The sequence below is a fragment of the Porites lutea genome, chromosome 12, assembly GCF_958299795.1.
Source record: "Porites lutea chromosome 12, jaPorLute2.1, whole genome shotgun sequence".
Taxonomy (NCBI): Eukaryota; Metazoa; Cnidaria; class Anthozoa; order Scleractinia; family Poritidae; genus Porites; species Porites lutea.
In genome coordinates this window covers 12,327,150-12,349,652 of record NC_133212.1, presented here as the reverse complement: position 1 = coordinate 12,349,652, position 22,503 = coordinate 12,327,150, and the positions used below count along the sequence as shown (strand labels likewise).

General features: G+C 39.0%; 2 protein-coding genes across 4 annotated transcripts in view; one reads left to right on the top strand and one right to left on the bottom strand.

Annotated features, from left to right (window-relative positions):
- The window catches only part of LOC140922135 (uncharacterized), a 29,153-nt gene continuing 6,650 nt past the window's right edge, over positions 1-22,503 (bottom strand). Inside the window, exons 1-3 of one of the 3 annotated variants that reach the window (XM_073372158.1) lie at positions 20,368-20,482; positions 3,646-4,702; positions 1-2,556 (exon numbers count right to left, since the gene is read on the bottom strand). In XM_073372158.1, coding sequence (XP_073228259.1) covers positions 2,092-2,556; positions 3,646-4,695 — 1,515 coding nt within the window. In that variant the 5' untranslated portion in view covers positions 4,696-4,702; positions 20,368-20,482 and the 3' untranslated portion in view covers positions 1-2,091. Of the gene's footprint in view, positions 2,557-3,645; positions 4,703-9,058; positions 9,263-20,367; positions 20,483-22,503 lie in introns of those variants that run through there. The other 2 variants (XM_073372156.1, XM_073372157.1) reach the window with 2 other exon arrangements.
- On the top strand, positions 9,524-17,912 carry LOC140921344 (ras-like GTP-binding protein RHO). The gene is made up of 2 exons (XM_073371340.1): positions 9,524-9,619; positions 15,131-17,912. The coding sequence occupies exons 1-2, from the start codon at positions 9,568-9,570 to the stop codon at positions 15,754-15,756; spliced, it is 678 nt and encodes a 225-aa protein (XP_073227441.1). The 5' UTR covers positions 9,524-9,567; the 3' UTR covers positions 15,757-17,912.

Below are 22,503 nucleotides of genomic sequence, written 5' to 3'. Positions count from 1 at the left end.
CCATTTTCGGACTGATTTACTATTTCTAACAATATTCTACATCTGAACAGAATTTTTCATTACTACGTTGATGACGACGACGACCATAATGATGATGATAATGAATGTTACACACTATCCTACAAGGTATTTTGCTCTATGTACAGTTTAAGTCACCCACATTTTTGAAATATTAAATTTTAACATCACTTCACTTTTATTTCGTAAAATTTGCCTTCGAGACAACTTGCATTATAACTACTATTATTATTTATCCAAGACGTTTTAGTTTGGATTCTTAAACAGTTACATCTACAAACTGTATAACAGTTTCATGTTTATGGTTAACATAAAGAATAATTATACAGGCATAGTTCATTTCAAATGTACAAAAACCTGTTCCTACACATCAGCAAAATGGGGACAAAACTGCCTTTTTTTTCCTCTTACAGATTTGCTGCAGTATTACTTTCAATACCCCAGTAATTTCAGGGATGTAGCTAACAAGCGGCTGCCACCAAATTTCACAAGCTTAATGAAAATGATCTTTATCACCGGCTCAAATTGCATTGGAAAATTAAGACATAAGGCTGCAACATAACTACATTATCATAATTCAAAGCCTTCCGCATTTGTAAACTTGGCCTTACGCACTCGGCATTTGATTGAATCAGCAGTCTACTGCTGACTCGGCCCTAAGCTATTTGGATTGCACACAGAGAACTGAATGCAACGGGTGTTATCACTCGCGCTCCCACAGACCGCGCTTCTCTTGTTATCAGGGAGCTTAAGCAACTACAACTCTGCGAAAACGTTACTTAAAAAGTAAATTCACGCTGCCTCAAACTGGAGTTGAGTTCCAAAGGACTGTGTCAAAAGACAGGAAAAGAAAAAAGGAAGTAGTTGTCTTCTGTTCACGTCCTCTTCAAAACGTGAGACTAGGCACTTTAACGTCTTAGTCGTTTAGTGACGGCAAAGAAATGTACAAAAAAGCGTGATGGAAAGTTGTTGTTTTGATCATCCAGACCTATTGCCTTTTTGCCGTTCTGGTTGTCGCCGCCGTCTTCGTTGATTAAGCTCCCTAATATTAATAGGAGATTGACTGAGATTGACTGAGGACGAGTCAGACTTTGTGCCCTCAATATTTTTTGGCAAGGAAGGGTGTATGTCCCTTTCTCTTAGTAGTCATATATTTTCCCTTTAGACCTCAAGTCAATAGTAATCAATGCCTGAGGGAGCTTCCGTATTTTCAACTGCCTAGTTTAGACCGGGCATTTGTTAGTGGCCTAGCACTTAATTAAAAAGAGTAGCTGGCAAAATTAATGCACGAACAGTACAAAATTTTCATCATGGTTTCAATTTCTAGTCTGTGACATAACGTGCGGTTACACGGGACACTTTAACCGTGGTAAATGACCCTTTTACCGCGGTAAATTGGTGCTTGTTTGCCGACTTCTCCCGACATAAATTTATCGTGGGAAATATCCATGGGACGTCAAAAAGAAGAAAGAAACCGCCCATGACATTTAACGTGGTGAATAGCAAGAGTTTTTCGATACCCAAGGCAAGAGAGCCAATCAGGTTTCTTCATTTGAAAACAACATGAAACCGCAAAAAAATTTCCTTTTTCAAACGGGTTTTTTTTTTCGCGCTGTTGAGAGAAATTAAAAATCGATTGAACTGGTTTGTTGGGCCAGATTTAGCAACGATATTTCCCCTAAAAATGTGTTCTATTCCTGGCATGTAATCAATCAATGGGATGCAGCTTAGCTGTAAAATGTAATCTAAAGTCAAGATTTAAAACAATCCTATGTACCTTCACTAAATTATCAGGACTAACATACCAGTTGAAATTTCAGCTAAACTCCCCGGAAATTTTCAACATAACATGAAATACTGCCATGATCGACGGCGATTATTACCGCAGTGGCGTGAATGAAGCCGAAAAAGCGGCTAAATTAACTTGGAAATTAATTCATGCGTAACCACATGTTACCACGGTAAACTAAACCCACGTTAAAATTTACTACGGCCTCGTTAACGTGGGAAATGCCTTTTACCGTGGTGTGTGTAACCGCACCTATAAGTCATAGTCAATGAATTAAACAGCCATCAATTACCAAACAATGAATATAACTCAGTATAAGAGTCCATTCCGTCCTCACTTGTCAATGTATATTCAACCAACATTTCTTCACCACCAACTGATGCTCTCCTGCCGCTGTCAGTACTGTTCTTTATTCCAGAAAAAATAGCATTAACTATGCTGTGTCTGTGTTTACTGTTAGCGTGTCCTCCTGATTCCGTTTTGAAGAAGTCCGCAGGAAAGTAGCCTACTTCAAATGCAACAACAGCAGCATGATCTAACTTTCCCGGAAGCTCACGCATGTGCCTTGAAATTTCCCTGTTCCTTGTTCTCAGAAATTCCTTATTTGATATGTTCAGGTTGTGATCATCACGATCAACTTCCTCTAGGAAAGTACGCTTTTTTTCAGTGCACTTGATCACATGAGACAAAAGCTTGGCACAGACGTCCTGTGCTGAAATGCGATCTTCAGGACCTTCTTTTTGAATAACCTAAACAGAATGAATAAAGGGACAAGGTATATATTAGCAAAGCATTTTATAGCATTTTCATGGGAGACATCAGATTGCTGGAAAGGACAATAGACCATTTCCAAGTTGCCTCATGCCACTGTTTCAAAGCCGGGCAAAGTGCCAACCATTGATATGAAAATGATTTTTTTTCTTATGCAAATGAAACTCATAATTTTTCACAACAAAGGTTTTACACTTACCGGTAGCCTCATTTCGAAAGTAAGAGAAATGGCCTATTTAGGGCAGGGCTCAAAAGAAACTTGAATTCCAGCTTGACCCTTGGGCAAGCAGCTCACACAATTTGCTTGCTCAGGGCTACTTCTTGCTGGTCTTAGTTAATAATTTTATTGGACGATGACTTGCCTGGACTAACAGTAGGCCCATTGAGCAAGTAAGCTTTAAAAGTTACTTGCCCAGCAACAAAATTTACTTATCATGGACTACCGTACGGGAAATTTTTTTTCGAGCCCTAATTTAAGGGCATTTCAAAACAATAGCAAAAGATCAAAAAGCATCAAGGACGAACATGGGCCCTTATGAGGCCCCATTGATCAACATATCTGATCTCCAGACAGTGTATAGTCATGTGCATAGATGGAAGAATATCACGCATAATGGCTATATCTTGGAGCTGACAAACTGTCAACACAGAAAGTAGACACAGGTTTCAGAGCATGTGTAATCATATATGTGCATTTCAGTGGACAAGCCATTGTTTTGATTTCTTACTGCCTTTTGTTTTAAGGGAAAGTGGACTCAAAAATTTCAGGCATAAAATACATACAGCCAAGTACATACATGTAAAGCTACAGCCACACTGTAAACTTACTGTATATTTCAACTTTGTATATCACCAACATGAACTGAAAACCAGTTGTGGTAGTAAAAATTTACAAATAAATCAAATCTTCATATAATGTCTCCTTCTTTTTTTCAAAATACAAAATATATAGCCCTTTAGATTTACTGGCCATAACCCTTAGATAAATACGCTCATGAGTATGAGGCTGAATTTGAATAAATAATTTGTTTTAAATATCATAAATTATTAATTATCATCAAGTGTACCTCAGTCATGGTATCAAGCATCTTCCTATGTCTTACCACAGGAACATCAAACATTTGAGCACGATGAATATCATCATCACTTTTACTACTGAAGTTTACAGAGGTCATGCCTTCAATGTCTTCTCCTTTTTTGCTGTTCGAAATGACCTCTAGCATTGAATCTAGACTGCTGGGTCGTTTCATTGTAGGACTCACACAGTGTTTGCATTTTGCAATTACAGGATCAAAATTGTCTGAGACACCATCACTTGTGAGGAAGACGATGTCTCCTTGATCAAGAAATGTCAATGAGAATGTCAAATTACTCAAATCTGGGTTGTATCCATCTACTGGACCAAGAGATCCTCCTGGACAACGCATATCTCTTTCCTCAGTTTCAAAATGAGAGCCAATAGTCACTTCTTGAACTCCTTTACTCTTTTTGTAAGTAAATGCAAGGGTGTCTCCGACATTGACAACACACAGACCCCATCTGTTGCTAGCCTCAAGCTTACAGACCACAGCTACACATAATGTAGTCATTGTTGCATTTTTGTTCAAAATACACTGCTGCGCATGTTCAAATGCTTTTAAAAGAAAGTTCATGATGTCTTGGGTTGTGCTTGCTTTGGACAGGTGAATACTTAGGTACTGTAGACAGCCTGCTATAGCACAGCGTGCCGCAAGTCTTGACTTTTCTCCCCAGTTCACCCCATCAGCTAATGCTAAAATGCAACTGTTTTCTCCAGCAACCACTGCATAGACATCAGCCACTGGATCCCCAGACGTATGATTGGTGACTGGATCACAGTCATACAAAGAAGTTCCAATGCCATAAGCCCTATAGTGGCGCTCAGTCCATCCACCAAATGGTTCACAACCATCAAAGGTTTTGCTTTTCCGATTTTTATCTGATTTTTTACCAGGTGACAGAGGTTCTAATGTGATATTCTTAATTCCTTCATCAGGTCCTGTTGCTTGTACATAGTATCTTTTCCCAGGTGAAACTATTCTTTCACAAGGTAAATCACTGTACTGTCTGCTCCAGTGGACTTCATTCTGTTTTACCATGATGTCCCTAAAGAAAAAAGATTTAGTTCAATTTCTCTCAGTTTTAAAATGACTACAATTAAGTGTACATGTGTTGTAAGGAGCAACGTCACAGGAATTATTTTAATGTTATTTTACAATGTGCAAGTGTAATTATAATACTGTCAGTATACTGTACATAATCATTGCAAGTTTGCTAAATTATGAGCAGGTACGTTTTCAACATTTTTCAAAATATAATTCCTGCAAAGGAAGCAATATTTTTAGTTTCTGTCAACATTGCTATGGCTCCTCTAATAATATAATGCAAGGTATGCCTGCCAACTTGCTTTAGCTGTATTATTTTGTAAAAATGTCATAACACCCAAGGAAATCTTTGCACACCTTTGGATAAAAGTAGGTCCTACACAAAACCTCAGGACAAAGCTGAGGGTCTTGTGCCTTTGAATTTAAAAAAAGGGGCAGGTGTATCACAAGGTTGTCTTTTCTGTCAACCTCAAGCTGCCTCTGTGTGGCAATTATTTACATGTAGGTCTCCTCCAAGTTGTAAATTGCACACTTGTTTTCCTCACAAACATCCCTCTATAATAACTGTAAATTTGACCAAGTTTAACAGACATGGTCTTGCAGCAGATTGTAACTATGCCCTGTGAATACTGCTCTATTATATTTTTTTCACATTCATTTTCATCACTGGATGCCATTTTATTTCAGTAAGTTTCACTTGGGCATGTGATTGCCTGTCAGGAATGTGAAAGATGATGTACATTGTAAGCACACATCCTGGAAATAAATTCTCAAAATGGCGGCCGAGTGAAATGACAAATTCAACAGAGTAACGACAACTTTCTCTAACAAAACATGTTTATACACAACGCTTAAGTATGAACCAATTCTTTGTTTTATACTACATTATCAAGTTTAACAAGGGAGGTAAATGAATTGCATGATCTATCCACCACAAAGCCCTGAAGAATCAGAACTTTTTTATGGACCTGTTCAATGCCCTGAAGTAGTTCATCAACAGATCAAAATTGCTCAAGTTTTAATTTATGAGGAAACTTTCATAACGCAATTATTTCTCATGAAATCTACGAAAAACTTCCCTGCAGCACGTGCAAAGATTAGTGTCATAACCAAATGAAATCATTCTTCCTCAGCTTCTCGATGCATAAATTCAAACTTCTAAAGCTACAGTAAAACGGGCAACAAAAATGTGCAAGTTGTTTTGTTACATAATGCTGCAAAACGCGTTGAACAGCAATACTGTGCATTTTACCACCCACAATCAATCAAACCTGCCTTGCAACAAATCAGGCTGTTGCAGGTTGCAAAAAGGTGTTGCAGGAAGTAGACCTCCTTTTTGCAACAAAATCTGTACATGTTACACGTTTTACCAGCCCAAGGCAAACTTGAATTGTAGCATGTGACATAAATCCTGTGTATGGTGTGACTCCTGTTTTTATCTAATAAGAGGTCAGTATTCAAGCAACTTGCAAAAAACCTGGTTTGTTGCAAGACAGGTTTTAAACTGGGTGGTAAAATGTGCAACACAGTTTTTCAACTCATTTTGGAGGAATGTCACAAAACAACTTGCACATTTTAGCAAGGTTGTCAAAAGTAGCTGGCTGATGGCGAAAATAGGCACCTACTTGGTTAGTATCAGCTAGATATTCTGCTTGGCATTTCTTTATGGATGGTGTTTTTAAAATAAAATACCCCTGGACTGGCCACTTACTTTGACAACTCAGCCATCTACTTTAAAACTTTCTGACAACCCTGTTTTTGTTGCCCGTTTTACTGTAGCTTAAGACGTTGCAAGATCCATCCCCCCGCAACCAGACCACTGAGAGTTTGATTAATGAAAACTGACACCCAGTTTAAGTTCTGGCTATCTCTGATCAAAAAAATAATAAATTATTGCAAGTAACATACGTTGATATAAATATGGAACGAAAATCAGGCTTTCTGGAGCAAAAAAATAAGAAGCACACAAGATCAGATAGGACTAGGAGATTCTGGACAAAAGCACATTATATGGACTCAACAGGAATTGTAGGTGCAATAAGGCAAACGCTTAAGGATAAAGAACTGCAACAATGGATGAGTGAAATGAATAACAACATTAAAAGAGACACTGACCAAAATAGCAAAATGAGAACATACAGTACTGAAAATTCAAAACAACAGAAAATTACAAATGGTCATCAATACCTGCCACAGAATAACTAAAACAAAAATGGCAATTAAGCCACCACAAACTCACCATAGAAACAGGCCGATACTTAAGACCTTCAACTTAAGACCTTATAAAAAACCTGAAGAAAGAATATGTCCAATTTGTAAACTAGAAGTGGAGGACCAATATCCCTTTTTCACTGTATGCCCCACTTACCAAGAAAAAAGAAATGTTCTATTCAATAACTTGAAAAATGAACACCTTGAAAGGGGGAAAGCCTATAGACAAACATTTGAGACTGCTGTTCCAAGGTCCTTTTGGCCAGAACAATGACTGTTGACAAGTTTGAGTAACATCCCCTTTTTGGTCTGCATGTAGCATGCGATTCGAATAATCACTCGTAAACAGGTCTTCTGATCTTTAACATGGCGACTTCTGGCACTTGACTGATGAGTTTATTTGGCTGCAATGAAGAGCTTTACACTTCAAAAGAGCTCAAACACAGTGTAAAATGTTCTTGCATCAGAGGTCAAATCACGCCGACCAGAAACAATGACTGTAGAATATCAACATGCATGTCATGGCCTCTCAGTATGAAATAAGCGACAAAAATCACATTTGATCAGTCTATCTACCCTCCAGAGGAAAAACTCATTGGAACAAGCAGCATTTTGGCATGAGGTAAATGTCATGTTGCCTTTCGACCTCCGTTTTACTCACACTCACGCGCAAAATTGATTACAAATTCCAATGTATCCAGGTGACAGATGACAATAGGGCCGTTTATACGAGAGAAAATAAGCCGCAGCTTACTATAGCTGAGGCTTACATAAGACGCAAAAGGAACCATTTGTACGAGTATGGCTTATATTAGACGCGGTCTACTCGTATAAATGGTTCACGGCTTAGTTCGCGGCCAGATCGGTCCAATGATGACGTAGTTTGTTTTGGTGCCTCGTTTTGGGGTAATTGCGTTTGCATCTCACAACAATGGGTCGGGCAAGCAAAATGCTAAATGACTGACTTTGGCCCGTCAAAAACCCTGTTTTTTCACTGTCTTTTTCACATTAAACTGTCTCTTTGGTCCAGATTGGTGGTGGGTTCCCAGGTAATTAATTGGTCAAAGAAAATTATGAAATTTATGCGAAAACCACGACGAAAGATTCGACAGCGATTCGTAGAGTGGTTTCATCGAGATGTCCCTGCAATCTCAAAAATTGATACGGAAGCATGTGTTTGAATGCTTTACAATAAGAAACGAGAAGGAAGACAAAAAGTACATTGACGTAGATCAAAATATTTGTTTGTGTGTATGTAACTGTCGCTATTTGTAATAACTTGTTAAGCTTAAGTACAGTGGAATAAAAAGCTTAACATAGAAGATTGTAATTTTAAATTTGAAAACAGTTGATGTTCCAGCTGAAATATTACGACCCCCCAAAAAAGTCTTGTCTTGTCTTGCTCACAGGCTATTACTTTAAAAGCAAACATAAAAAACGAACGCCTTTTCCAGGTTCCATCTCAGAGAAAGTTTGCTTAGCTTTACAGGTGTGGTACTACTAACGACTATAGCTGAAAAAATCAGGGACGTTTTAGCAAGCAACAAACAATCAAGGGTCACGTACAAAGGTTATGAAGAGAGTTGTACAATGTATAACACACACTTAGTGTGGTACTACTAAGGATATAGCTGAAAAAATCAGAGAAATGTTAGCTAACAAGCAATCAAAAGTCACGTACAAAGGTTATGGAGTGTGTTGTACATGTAGCGGATTCATTTGCGCCAGTCTAAAGATCTTGAAAGAAACGAATAAAACAAGACCTAGAATGAAGCCTTTGTGTTTGTCAGCAACAACGGTAAAAAAACGCAAGGTTACGTGCATTGTATCACGAACTGCAAGATTCCTGGAAGATCGATGCAAAGCTTCTTATAAGATAGGCTTAAGTCGAAAATGAATATTAATTGCAATTTTGTCGGTTCTTTGCCATCGATGAGCTGAATGTACATCAATTGTATCACGAACTGCAAGATTCCTGGAAGATCGATGCAAAGCTTCTTATAAGATAGGCTTAAGTCGAAAATGAATATTAATTGCAATTTTGTCGGTTCTTTGCCATCGCTGAGCTGAATGTACATCAATTACACCTTGTCTTGAGTCAGATTGTTCAAGAAGTCACAAATACCGTCTCGTCACTGTCTAGTACCTTATCACGTCCTCCAGTGTCCTGCAGCGGTCTTCTTCTTCTTCGACAGATTCGGTGTCACAGTCGCTCATGATCTCACTATCAGAACCTTCACTGCCTAAAATATTGTGAATGACTTTTGAACGTGCTAGTATTAAGCTCTCAAAGTCAACCATTTCTTTACAAGCTGTTTGCCAACGTTGGTTTCCTTTACAATTGCAAGTGTATGAATCATTGACAAGGTATCGATCCCGTGACGATAACATCACGTGAAATGAAACGAGTTGAAACCGTCACAAAATCACGTGATCGGTGTATCCGTGACAGAACGCAGACTCACGCTCACGTAGCAGTGAGTCGCTGACGTGCCAGAGCGTAGCGTCCACATTGGTTTCATTGTGCATGTGACGTTTGGAGTATTCATGAATAAGCCAATCATATGACAGCTATTTTTAACAGCTGTTTTTTGTTACTATATATGTGACATCGATCAATGTGCATGAGGAACATTATGGTGACAGAGCTTCAAGATGTGCTTGTGGTGTGAAATACCTTTGGCTGAAAAAAAGGCGTTTTGGCAAGGTATGATAGTCATTTACTTATTTTTTCAATCCCAGTGATTTCAAGGAATGGTTGTATACCAAGAAGGTTAAGCCAGGAACTTGTTATGATTTCATTTCAGCCTGATATATGATGTATTCCAGTTTTAGTATAGACTTTGTCACGGTTTAGGAAGCCATGTTGACTAGAGGGCAACCGCGTGAGAAATTACAGTGTTTGTATGAGACTCCAATGTCGAATGATTTCCGTAAAATGCCTGTTCTGCAAAAAAATATGAATTGTAAACTAAAGCAACACAGCAAAGGATTCTACTAACAAATTTTTGGGGCCGTAAAAATTTCTCCAGACGCTTGCGAGTCTAGATTTTCCGTGTACAGTGACGTGACACTTTGACGCGCTATTCGTGTGTCCTCGGCGTTCATCTTTCAAACGTTTGCTGAGGTCTGCTATACTATTCTGTCTTCGTAAATCGTGCATCTTTTAAAAGTGTGCTGAATTTTCGTAAAGCGTACATATTTAAGAGTTTGTTGAAGGTCTACTATCGATCTGTGTTTAATGAATCTTCCAAAACGTTCATCTTTCAAAAGTGTGCCGCAAGTTTACACCATGAGTAAAATTTTACTTTGGATTAAGCCCTCATATTTTTCTTTGGAAACTGATACGTGCTACTCCTGGTGCATGCGTCAAACCGGGGTGTTTAGTTCGGTGTCCATTGTGCCACAAAGTAAATTTACCGGCGAGTTGTGAAGCTCTTGTGCCACAAAGTAGGTAAAAGTAGGTAAGCCTGCCAGGCCGGGTCGGATCAAATCGGATCGAATCAAAAAATAAAAATAAAATAAAACTGGACACGGATCAACTCGGATCATAAAAAGAAAAATAAAATCAGTCGGCGTCACTTAACTTTCACCCGCCAATTTGGTTTTTTTCTCACGAACTCGTGGTTACGTAAATTAATTTCATTTTTATTTTTATTAATTTTAATGATACACTAGTGAGCAGCACACATACACTTCCAGTGAATATTTTCAACTTGGAAGGAGGAGAAACCATGCTCGCCCGGGACAAAGGAAATTTTCATGCCCCTGGCGAGAATCGAACTCGCGACCCGGCTTCATTTTGTTGGACGCTCTTAAAAATAACTGAGAAAATTATCCAAAGAAATGTTTTTTAATAAAACATAAAGAAACCCGGGTTAAGCGCTGATCGGCCTTCGAACAACTGCGCCCTGTAGAACATCTGTTGCGCCAGTAAAACAAAAAGTTCTTTTTACACGCCTGAAGCACTCTGGCCAGTGTCTCCTCAAATAACAAGCACTCGAGACGAACCATACGATATCATGCTGATCACTAGCCTTCAAAGCCTTTTCATTATGATACGTAGTTTAAATCGAGGTTTCGCTGTACGCAACCCTTACGTTCAAAATATGCCATAATGATAGTTATTATTCATTCAAAATATTTCCCGGATTCTGATTGGCTAAAAGCACACGTTTAATTCACCGTAACCAGTTACTGATGACCAAATTTGGAAGAATTTTGTGTTTAACGAGGAAATGACGTCAAAAATGCAGCCTTATACAGGTTAATGAACCATTAACCGAGACGACCTGGGGACGAGGTTGAGTTGTTTTGGTAGTGAAAACAAAAATGGCAGACACTTCACTCGTTTCAAGAGTAAGAACTACAACTGGAACTAGGCGAAGTAACAGTAAAAACATAGCAAAAACAGCAAGAAGACAACTCGGAGGGCGACATCTGCTATTTGGAGAATATTTGCGGAGCTGGACAAACCTAAACGTACACTATCGATGATGAACTGAACATCGATGGATCAATGGAGGTAAGCATGTTTTAGCAGTCTGCTATGTTTTTAAACAAGGAATTATTTTGAATGAATAATAAAACAATTATTGAATTCGGCTTTCGTATCATATGAAGAATTATGGAGATCGAGGAGGGTGTTATCCGCCTCGGCCGTATAACACCCTCCTCGATCTCCATAATTCTTCATAAGATACTCAGCCTCATTCATTAATTGTTAATTATCTATCACAAGAACCATCCACCCTTTCCCCTCAACTGCTACCTGTACGCCTCCGATTACTCCTAGTTTCTATTGTTGAAAACCTCTATTAAGCGGACACCGGACTGAATTGACAATAGTATCGGGGGTGGAAACGGAATAATTGGATCACGATTATTCAGTATTCCTTGTTTTTCCCCCAGTTATTCTTTATTCATTTCTAATTTTTCCTTGATATTTATTACTCATTTTTTAGTTTTTATATCAATTTTCCTTTTCAAATTCCCTTTCTGTGAATTATATATAACAACTAAACAAGATAGAACTGTGATACTAAGTAACTTTTGACTCCATCACAAAGGAAGAGAATCTTACAGCAAAAAGGACGTAGAAACCTTGAGATTAACCAATATATGGAATTAATTTAAGTGAAATTTTCTACAATTCTATACTTTGGTTATCGAAAGTTTACATTTCAGTTTACATTCAACCTTATCTTTAGCAAGTACCTTTTACTTCTCTAAACATGTGGTCAAAATAATGTTATCTTTTTCGATCACTGAATAGACTGTCTATGCAATTACTAAAACGTAAGGGATCTAACAACGGCACCTTTATAACCTTTTAAGGTTTTATTTGTTAGCTATTGTGTACTTAAAAGTAGACAGGTTCACTTAGGTGGTGATCTCAAAACGAACACGATCCACAATAGGGTATGGTATTCTTTACGAGAGTGGTGTACAAATTTATTTTATCTTCAGGCAGATCGCGAGCGGTTTTATTTCCGGGTTTGCCGCTTTGTTTTAGCCTGCGAACAGCAGACGCATTGCTCGCAGGCTACTTTGTTTTGGATTTCACGGATTTCGCGCAGACTCCAGTATTTGCGATGGGCAGAAAACTTGAAATGATTTCTTTTGTCTTCCGTTTTTATGGGATCATTTAACAGCTATGAGTTATTCATCATTCCGAGGCTAGACATTGTTATTCATAATTCCGGATTTGCCAACTCCAAATATTCATTATTCATTTTCTTTTAAACCCCGTTATTCATTATTCAGCTTCCACCGCTGAAATAGTAGTATTGGATTACGTCCTTGAAATACGTATTGTAGTCGATTAATAAAGATAAATCAATACATTTAGCTTCAACAAACTGTAGATTAGACCGATACATTCGGCCGTTGTCATCCGCGATCAAAGCTCACCTGAAAGTTTTGCACAAAGTACCGCACAGCTTCCTTAATTTTAGCTGATTTTAGAAGAGAAATTTTTAAAGACAAATGTATAAAAAATTTTAAAAAGTGGTTTTAGCGCATGTAGCTGCATATACCGCCCTCAACTTTTTTCAGAAGAATCTTTAAGAGTGAAGCTTTACTTTACAATTCATATTTTTTTTCAGAACAGGCGTTTGACGGCAATTATTCGACAGTAGATTCTCATACAAACACTGTAATTTCTCACGCGACTGCCTACCGCCAAGATGGCTTCCATAACCGTCGCAAGGCCTATTTACGGGAAGGGGACCCGTTCTCGCGACACCTACCCCCTGTTAACTTCATCTCCTAAGGGGTGGACCATTGCAAATAACCGCAACAGTGTGGGGGGCGGGGGAGGGTTGAAAATTTTTCAGTGCACGAGAATTTTTTTTTCAGCTCACTTGTCTGCATTTTTTTCTGGCGCACAAGCTTTGCACGAATTCTTTTTCAGCAGCCAACACTCCGTCGTTAAGACTACGAATTATATTTTCTATGCCCCGGGATCGATTCTCAATGTAAAGCTAAGTAGGTTGCAAGATCATCAGAATTAGTATTAGTATTCTCGGTTTTCACTCACGTGAGAAAACAGAAATAAAAATCGAAACCTTTCAATACAGAAAGTCTAGCATTCTGGAAATGAAAGAACATAAATATACAAAAAGCCTTGCCTAGAATCAGGTCTATGCAATAGTTCATATGTGAGATATTCGGAAAAAACGTTTTACCCAAATTTATAAAGCTTTGTATGGAGACGCCATGTTTGTGTCCCTTTCTGGGGCACAAATATGGCCGCCGGAAACCAACAGAAACAACTGTTTTTGAGTTTTCCTACTTATAATGCGTGAATTCTTCGCTTGAGGAACTCATAAAGGTTAAAGTATTATTCATTCTAAGACAAGGAATGTTTAGATGGCAAAATCTCCAAAAATCCGTAATGTATTTAAGCAGAAACTCTTTTTTTCTGATTTAACCCACACAAGAGCTTTCCCGGCCGCCAGCTAAATGCCGCGTCTTTCAAAAGCCTGGAAATTCAGGCGTCCTGTATCGCAAAACAAAGAACCCTTTTGAACCGAACATTTTTTGTCATAAAGGTTTTAAGGTGTTCTAGTATCACATGCAACTAGAAACTCAGAAGAAGCGATAGTTTCTTAATTGAATTTTGGTGACGTCATGTGAAAACCAAGAATATGCACAGAGCCAAAGTAAAATGGGGAGAAATCTCAAGTCTGATGGTGGATATTTAGCCACCTCCTCTTCGGTGAATAATTGTTGTTCATAATTAATACGTTGATTATATAGAGAGTAACAAATTCAAAGTATATCTTTTGCATTAGGAAATAGGAAGCCGCTACGTTTGTTGTTTTTGTCAAATAAATTGGTACTGAGACACAATTGATGAATTTCAATGTTCTTCTGTTTTATGCTACCATTTCTCCTTACTTTTTCCTGTAATCGTATGTTGCGTGATTTTTTTTTTTTCGGTGCCACTGCTTGCAGGATTTTTTTTTCCAGACAAGGTTCCCTTGGGTGAATTTTTTTTTGAGGAATTGTCACCTACCCTCCGGTTATTTCTAATGGTCCACCCCTAAAGAAAGGATTGGTAAGTGAAAGTCAGGGGCACCCAACGATGGTTTCCTCCTAAATACATTGAAAACTCTTTTGAGGCTATCCAGAGTAATTGTAGATATCTAGAGATGCATTCTAAGCGGCGCCAAAAATTTTGCATCTGTTCGGTCATCCTAGGGGATCTTGAGTCTTTTCGAAATTACAAGGGCTTCAGTCTTATTTTCCCGAAAATTTTAGGTGCAATTGAACGTTTTACGAAAGTGAGAATTGTTCTTAGTTCTCTCTCCATCACCTTTTTAAATCCGAAAAGTTAAGGTTTCCTTTTTCTACAATTAAATGTGAGTAATTAAACTTCAGAAAATCGTAGGGAATTTATTACATAAGCTTCGAAAATTGTACCTGAATGGAAAGATCGTCCAGAAATTTTTAGCCGTTCTCAAGCAATAGAAAATTATAGGCAATATTTGCTTCTCCGAACAGATAATTCACAGAAAACAGTCGTTGGGTGCCCCTGGAAAGTCCACTCCTGAATTATGAACTGCCCTTTTATTTAACAGGACATGGATTCTAAGGGTTTATGGCCGAGTGTAAATCATCCACTAAATTGCCACATTTTATATATATATATATCAGCATTTACGGCCATGTTAATATGTTGATAATGATAAACCATAATCTTATCTTTCAGAACATTCACGTGAAGGCATTCAATTTAAAGATAAAGATGTTACGAGGCTGAAGATAAATTTACTGGGAGATGCTGATTGTGAGACAATGAGCCTTCTTGGGGCATTTAATGCCAAGTGCTATCCTTATCGGCATGAACGGAAACCATATTTGCAGTTCAAATTATTAATGTTTCAAGGCAACCCATGTGAGCTGCTTTTCACTAACATTACCGGTGAGGAAAATTACATGTTACGAGTTGCAATGTACATGGGTGCAGATGTGACGCTATTGTGTTACTCGGTTGATTGCCAGAAAAGTTTCGCTAATATTTCCAATAAATGGTTTCCAGAGGTTAAGAGTCATTGTCCAAAGACCCCAGTGATACTGGTTGGTTTACGCCGCAATGATGAAACAGAGCAATCCAGTCATAAATTACATGAAAATAGACCAGTTGTGACAGTTAATTCGGGGAAGAAACTGAGAAGTGCAATTGGGGCCTCAGATTTCATGGAGTGTTCGGCGTTAAAAGGAGAAGGAGTTGAGGATGTTCTTGAAAGCGCTATTAAAGCGGCACTTAAAAACAGAAAAAAGGAACAGTTGAAGCGTCGACTGAGGGGATTCGTCTCCTGTTGTACATTTCCTTAGTCTGTTTGAAACATAGTTGTTCCGTACCAGTGTTCACCTATCTTCTGGAAAGAGCGCCGCGGAACTATCGATAGATAGATTAAGCTACAGTCAGACCTCCCGTAAGCGACAACTCAAAATGCGAAGACTTAGTGGTGGCTTACGGGAGGTCTCTTCCGAGAATATGTCCCGACAAATCTACTTTACGGAAGATAGTTTATTGCATGCAAGTTTTTGAAGTTACTCCCATATCACTGTGACAGCGTTCAAGAAGAAGGGCACGAGAAGCAGACGAAGCCAAACAACAAAGTTTAGTCAGATGAAAGGACGGAAACGAGCACATACGGCGCTCATGAGCGGATTTAGGGGTCGGCCAAGTGGACCCGTAGCCACCCCTTTTTCTGTGAAATTTTGCATTATTTTTAAAGAATTCTAATACAATAAATTGATTTCCAGGGCCGGGATGTTCGAAGCTGGGTTAAGATAACCCAGGGTTAGTGCGAAATTTGAACTCAGATATGAGAGCTTACAAAGCAAACTGAGTTTAATTCTCTTTGCCTACAATTTGATGATTGGATACTCATCATCCGAGAGAGTGCTTTTGACAAAAAGAAAAAGAAACCCGGGTTAAATTTTAACCCCGGGTTAGCGTTAACCGGCGTTCGAACAATAACTTACTGGGCCCACACCTCTTGTTTATTTCGGCTTCGTCAACAAGAGGTCTGGGTTAACAATAAATAGTATTTATAACAACAACAACAAGCTTTATTTGCCGGACCATACAAGTACATAAAGTATTGCAAAAGCTACTTATAATCATGTTTTTAAAAGAATAAGAACTAAAATTTAATCACCAGACAATTAAACTACTTTGTAATTAATTTGTCGCGAAAGTCGAAACAAGCTGAAATATATTTCATGAATTGTAAATTAATATAGTAATTAGATGTGTTTATCAGTTCATTGATCAAAACGTTCACAGGTAACTGGGTAATATTTGGAATCAGCTTAACTTCATTGTAAAAATTATTCCTAATCAAAGATGTTTAGAACAATTCAAAAGATAGTAAACTTCGTCTTCTAAAAATGATTTAATTGGATCCCAAAAAAGGGAAATTCCTAATTATCTCTGGTAGTTTGATTGTATTTACCAAGTTCTATCATAAGTTTGTTGTTACTTATTCGTAATTTTACCAATTTCTTTCGGCTTAACTGTTCCTCTCGTTAAGTCTAGGTAATTAGAAGTGGTATGATCGCTTTTAAAAGATCTAAAAAATTCTAGTTTTTGAGAGTGGTGAAGGGTGTTTTGCAAATATCAATTATATATTCTTGTTTCATTAAACCTACAAACTTTTTTACTATAGCGGTATCAATTAGCGGTATCTAACAAATCAGTGTTGAAGTCAGACAGGTTAAAACATTCTGACATCTCCATCAAGTGAGAGTGAAAGCTACTCTTATTACAGCTGTTACTATTGCAGTATAAATCAAATGACATTGAAAAAGATTGCTCGATGAAAGAGTTGTAGTTGTTGTTGAGGATTTTTTGATTGATAGCGGAGCTGTCACGCGAAGCGCGCGCAGCGGAGCACCATGGGTAAGCAAGTGTTGTAATCTACCCAACCCAGAAATTTTGGTAATCACGTCCCCGTACGCCCGCCCGCCCGCCGGCTCGACCGACCGACCGACCGACCGTCCGTCCGTCCGTACCACAGGTATACCAATGTAAAATAACTCAAACAACAGGTATGGCAACCCAAATGCAACTCGAGGTTATTTAGGCGGGAAGACGCATAGCCACCCGCGTCTTGTAAAGCACAGGCACTCGAAGAGACAAAAAAGACGAAAACCGGAAAGCGGAAATTGTTACTGTATCCGTGTCGTCTAAAGTAATAAGCTTAGATTAATTGTCACTGCCACAAATTTGGAATATAGAGCAAGAGAAAGACAGAGAGAAAGAGAAAGTAGGTGGCAGGCCAGCGAAGCTCAACGAGAAAAAGGGGCACAGAGATCTAGAGCGAGAGATAAAAAAAAAACACAAAGGAGACATTTTTCCTGGAGGAATAACATGAAAATTTTTTAGCGGCGGTGACAAAATGAGAAATGCCAGCGGCCACCAATGCAAGGTGAAAATGAGCGGTAGTGAAGAAAAAAAAAGAACGGGAACACGTACGACATTTCCTCCATAAAATGTGTAACTAAGAAGTTCCTGGAAGTTTCACGTTGTAGTCGTGCAAAACGCAACGGCAAAGAAATGTATTAAAAAAGTGTGCTGCTCGGGCAAAGTTGATTTTTTGTTAATTAGACCTGTATTGTTGTTTTTTCACCGTTCTCGTTTCCTTCGCCGCCCAGCATTATACGATTTTATATTTTGCTTGAACAAACTGTAAATATTATCGAGAGCTTTGCTTTTAGCCCGGGCTAAATCTATACATTGGTGATATCAGCGTTAACCTAAGGTTAACCCCGCGGGGGGGGGGGGGGGGGGGGTACTCCCATACATTACCTATACGGGTATGTGCTGCCCAACGGGGTCGTGATTTTGAAGCTCCCGATTTACTAGTGATTTAGAACGGGGTATCCATTTTAGAGGCGTTTTTTAGAACGGGGTATAATATTTCGAACGCACGAAAGCTCCAGCTTTGTTTAAGCAGCCATTTGAAATTATTCAAGGACAGATTGCTTTTAAAAAATACGGTCAATGCGTTAACAAGCAAACTGTTGTACTCTTATAGTACAAACATTAACCACAAAAAACTGCAAAGGACCGTAAACGAATATGCCAAAAAAAACGTAGGATCTGTAAAGACCTGATCAGCAAACATGTTAAATTCTGCAAGAAGAATACTACAATGCTGATCGTACTACGTGAAAATTAACTCCGCAAGATATCAACACGACACCGGAAGAACTCAAAACAGAGCGGGATTGTAGCCATAGAGAGCTGTTCCGCCCTTGTACTCTTGTTGCACCCTGTGTTTTAGCGTGCAGGGCGGGCGTATTTTGGCGCGAGCCGCGAGCGCTGACTCCGCCATCGTGCGAATTGCAAACTTTACAACGCCATCAGCAAGAGACTTTACGAAGGTTTATCGCTTTGTCATATGTTCTTCAAGTGAAACAACCTCGTCCCCAGGGCGCTTGCGGCTCTTACCGTCAAAACCATAATTGTTTTCCTCGAATATATCTTTCAATTCTTCATAAATAAAGCTCTACCAGCTTCAAACACTGTCCACCGGCAGAATTTCAATTCATGGCAAAAGTGATAAAGATAATTAATTCAACGATTCTGTTTTTAAAATATTAGTTGTCGTGGCGCAATAGATAACGTAGACTGCGAGCAGTCTCTTATTTTCCTTTGCAAAGTTACTGCACGAAAAAACCCAAGTGCGCCAGCGGCGAAGCCGAGAGCCGCGATAAACGAGAGCGTAAACCCTAGAAGAAAAAATAACAATAATAATAATTTTCTCATCTGGTCGTAATCCCTTATTGTAACGTAACATCGTGGTTTGCAATCGCGCTGGCTGAGATAAGAACAAAATGGATTTTAAGGGAAAAGGCGGACTGCAAGCAGTCTATAGATAACGCGGTGACCTTACGGTCCGGGACTCCCGCCGTAGGAAACTTTTCTTTTTCTTTACTGTTTTTTTTGGTCGTTTTCTCTTGATTTCATATTTTGACAGACTTTTAATATATCGGTATTTACATTTTCAAGCATAAAGAATAAAAATTGTCGCATCTAGATACTAAGGAGCGAGTCTAATCAAATTTGTAAATCTCATCCACTTTGAACACGCGATCTGCGCGTCACGCGAACAACTGCCTCGTGTGAATATTACGTAACATCAGTGTGTAACTAATTTCGGGTACATTTGTTACATAATAATTTTTTTACAATCGCGTGATTTAAGCGTCATGCTAATATTGGTCCTTCCCTGAGCGCAGGCTAGTACTTCGTTTATACAAAAAGAAATCAGGAAATTATAACTGACCTGGATATATCTAAGACAGTCCTAGATATCTCTAATAAAAACCATAAAGAATTTTTCCAACTAATTTGCGCGTGAGATAGTAGGGCTGGCAGTTTGGGTGTAGGTGAGCCGCCGAGGCCTTCAAACCCTGACCGCCCTGTTTAAGACAAAATCCGCTCCTTTTACTACCCTTTTTAAGACAAGAAACTGTTTTTTCATGACCCTGTTTAAGACTGCAGTCCAAGTGCCCTGACATAACAAAATTACATTATTACTGATAATGGTCCATCCCTTATTGTTTGTAACCTTCTCCAGTGTTATATAATGTCCTCTTTCTTATGCACGCAATGCACGTGACAGTGTACGTCACGTGCACGTGAGTTTTTCTAAGCGTATTTATGTATTTAAAAAATGCAGGCCCCCAAAACGTCGTAATTTTAAGATCCAATTTATAGCTGCTCCCAAAATGCGCAACTTCAGTCAGATCTTTTAACAACGTGCATATCTAAGTTAATTACTGACCAATTTCCAAAAGCATGATAGAACCATAATAGGCCAAAATAGAAAATACGGATTCTAAAATGCGAGCGTTCTATTTTGTTTATATTACAGTCGCTCATCTTCGACACGTTACGTAAAGAAGTTCCCGGCAAATCATACTTACAGTGATACTTTGTTCTCCCTATATTTCGTCTGGTCAACAACTGTCCCTACTATCTCGGCCTTTTTTTCTTTTTCCGAGCTACATAAATCGTATGTAACCTGTCAGGCCATGCCACAAGTGACGTCTGTGTGCTTGAAACGACTTCATATTCAACCACAGGTCGCCCAAGCTGGAAATATGAGCATCGGCGAAGATCTTCATTGTTGCGTAACATTCGAAATATAAGGATTTGTCCCGGGGGGTACTTTAAGAATTTCGGGGTGAGGATGTGCCGCTGGGACCCCGGCACCCTTAACCTGTACCAGAGCTACAATCTTGGACAAAAAAAAATGGAACAGCCAACCACCATCCCCCCCCCCCCCCCCCCAAATCAAGGATGAAGCGGCGCGAAGGGCAAAAACGCGCCATTTTCCCATTCTTGATTTGGAGGGGATGGGTTTTCTATCTATTTTGTCCAAGATTGTAGTTCAACTGAATTTTGCCACCCTATACTAGAGCAAACTCCCCAAATCCCCCCTATCCTAGAGTAGCTGTTTCTCTAGTCTAGATAAAATCTTCAACCAACTGAACAGTTTCCACTAGTTTCCTGAAAAATGAGACCCAAACTCTCTGATTTATATACCCTATCCTAGAGTAACCTGCTTGAAAACCACACCCTTCACAGCGGCACATACCTATATAGCCCATCAAGAGCCATAATAGGACTATGCTCTTGAGCCCATATTATGGCAGTATCCCCCCCCCCCCCCCGCGGGGGATTTGTATGGGGAAAAAACCTATCGTTTCTGTATTAAACCCACAAAAATGAAAGGATTTCAATAAAAAAAACTGCTTACCTTACACAAAATGTGTGTCACGTCTCTCCTGTGTGGTCCATGGGCCAATTTATGGCCGTTTTATGGGTTCAGACTGTAAACGGTTTTCCCTCTCTGTATAAGCACAGACTGCCCAAACTCACGTTACGAGGGAAGGGTGTAATGTAATTACACAACATAGGTGACGCGCCGGTGTCGCGTTACAGACTTTGTTGATATTGCTGAGATCTGCAAACGCTAAATAACGCTAAACCTTACTTTTTCTAAAATGAAATGAATAAAAAAGACTTACCTGCAATGTATTCCACTGCGTTTTGGTGTCTGTTTGTCGTTTTACTGTTTTTTTGGCTTTATTGCGTAACCACTGTTACTCCTTTCATAGAACGAAGTCACAGATGTCATGAAAGGAGTAACAGTGGTCACGTTACGCAATAAAGCCAAAAAAACAGTACAACGATAAACAGACACCAAAACTCAGTGGAAAACATTGCAGGTAAGTCTTGTTTATTCATTTCATTTAAGAAAAAGTAAGGTTTAGCGTTTAAATTGGCCCATGGACCACACAGGAGAGACGTAACACACATTTTATGTAAGGTAAGCAGTTTTTTATTGAAATCACTTTCATTTTCGTAGGTTACAGAAACGATAGGTTTTTTTCCCATACAAATCCTTATATTTTGAACGTTACGCAACAATGCCGATGCTCGCCGATGCTCATATTTCGAGCTTGGGCTACCTGTGACTCAACAGACTAACAATCAAACCCATAAAACGGCCATAAATCGGCCCGTGGACCACACAGGAGAGACGTAACACACATTTTAAGTAAGGTAAGCTGTTTTTTATGGAAATTCTTTCATTTTCATAGGTTACAGAAACGATAGGTTTTTTCCCCAGACAAATCCTTATATTTTGAATGTTACGCAACAATCCCGATGCTCATATTTCGAGCTTGGGCTAGCTGTGGTAAATTGAACTCAATGTGTTCCCGCGTTCCACCACATTGTCCACCAGCTAGGGTTGTTTACCAGTCCGGAAAATCCCGTTGGAAAGTAATTGAAACACGACTTTTTGGGTGGTTCCTGCGAAAAAATTAGCGGGAGCAACGCAGCATGTGAAAAGATTTTTTACACGACCATGTTCCTGTCGAGAACGATATAGGACCGTGTGACAGATGTGACGCTATTGAGCCTGTGATTTGTTTTGTTTAAGAAAATGATCTTTTTAAACTGTCAATTTAGAATCACATGATAGGCCGCAGTGCTTTCGGCGCACGTGCATTGTTTTGTACATACATTCTTGGATCGATCGGCAGAATAAA

Coding starts and splice junctions, on each gene's coding strand:
- LOC140921344 (XM_073371340.1), top strand. CDS start 9,568: ATGTGCTTGTGGTGTGAAATACCTTTGGCTGAAAAAAAGGCGTTTTGG. Junction 9,620..15,130: donor AAAAAAGGCGTTTTGGCAAG/GTATGATAGTCA, acceptor CTTATCTTTCAG/AACATTCACGTGAAGGCATT.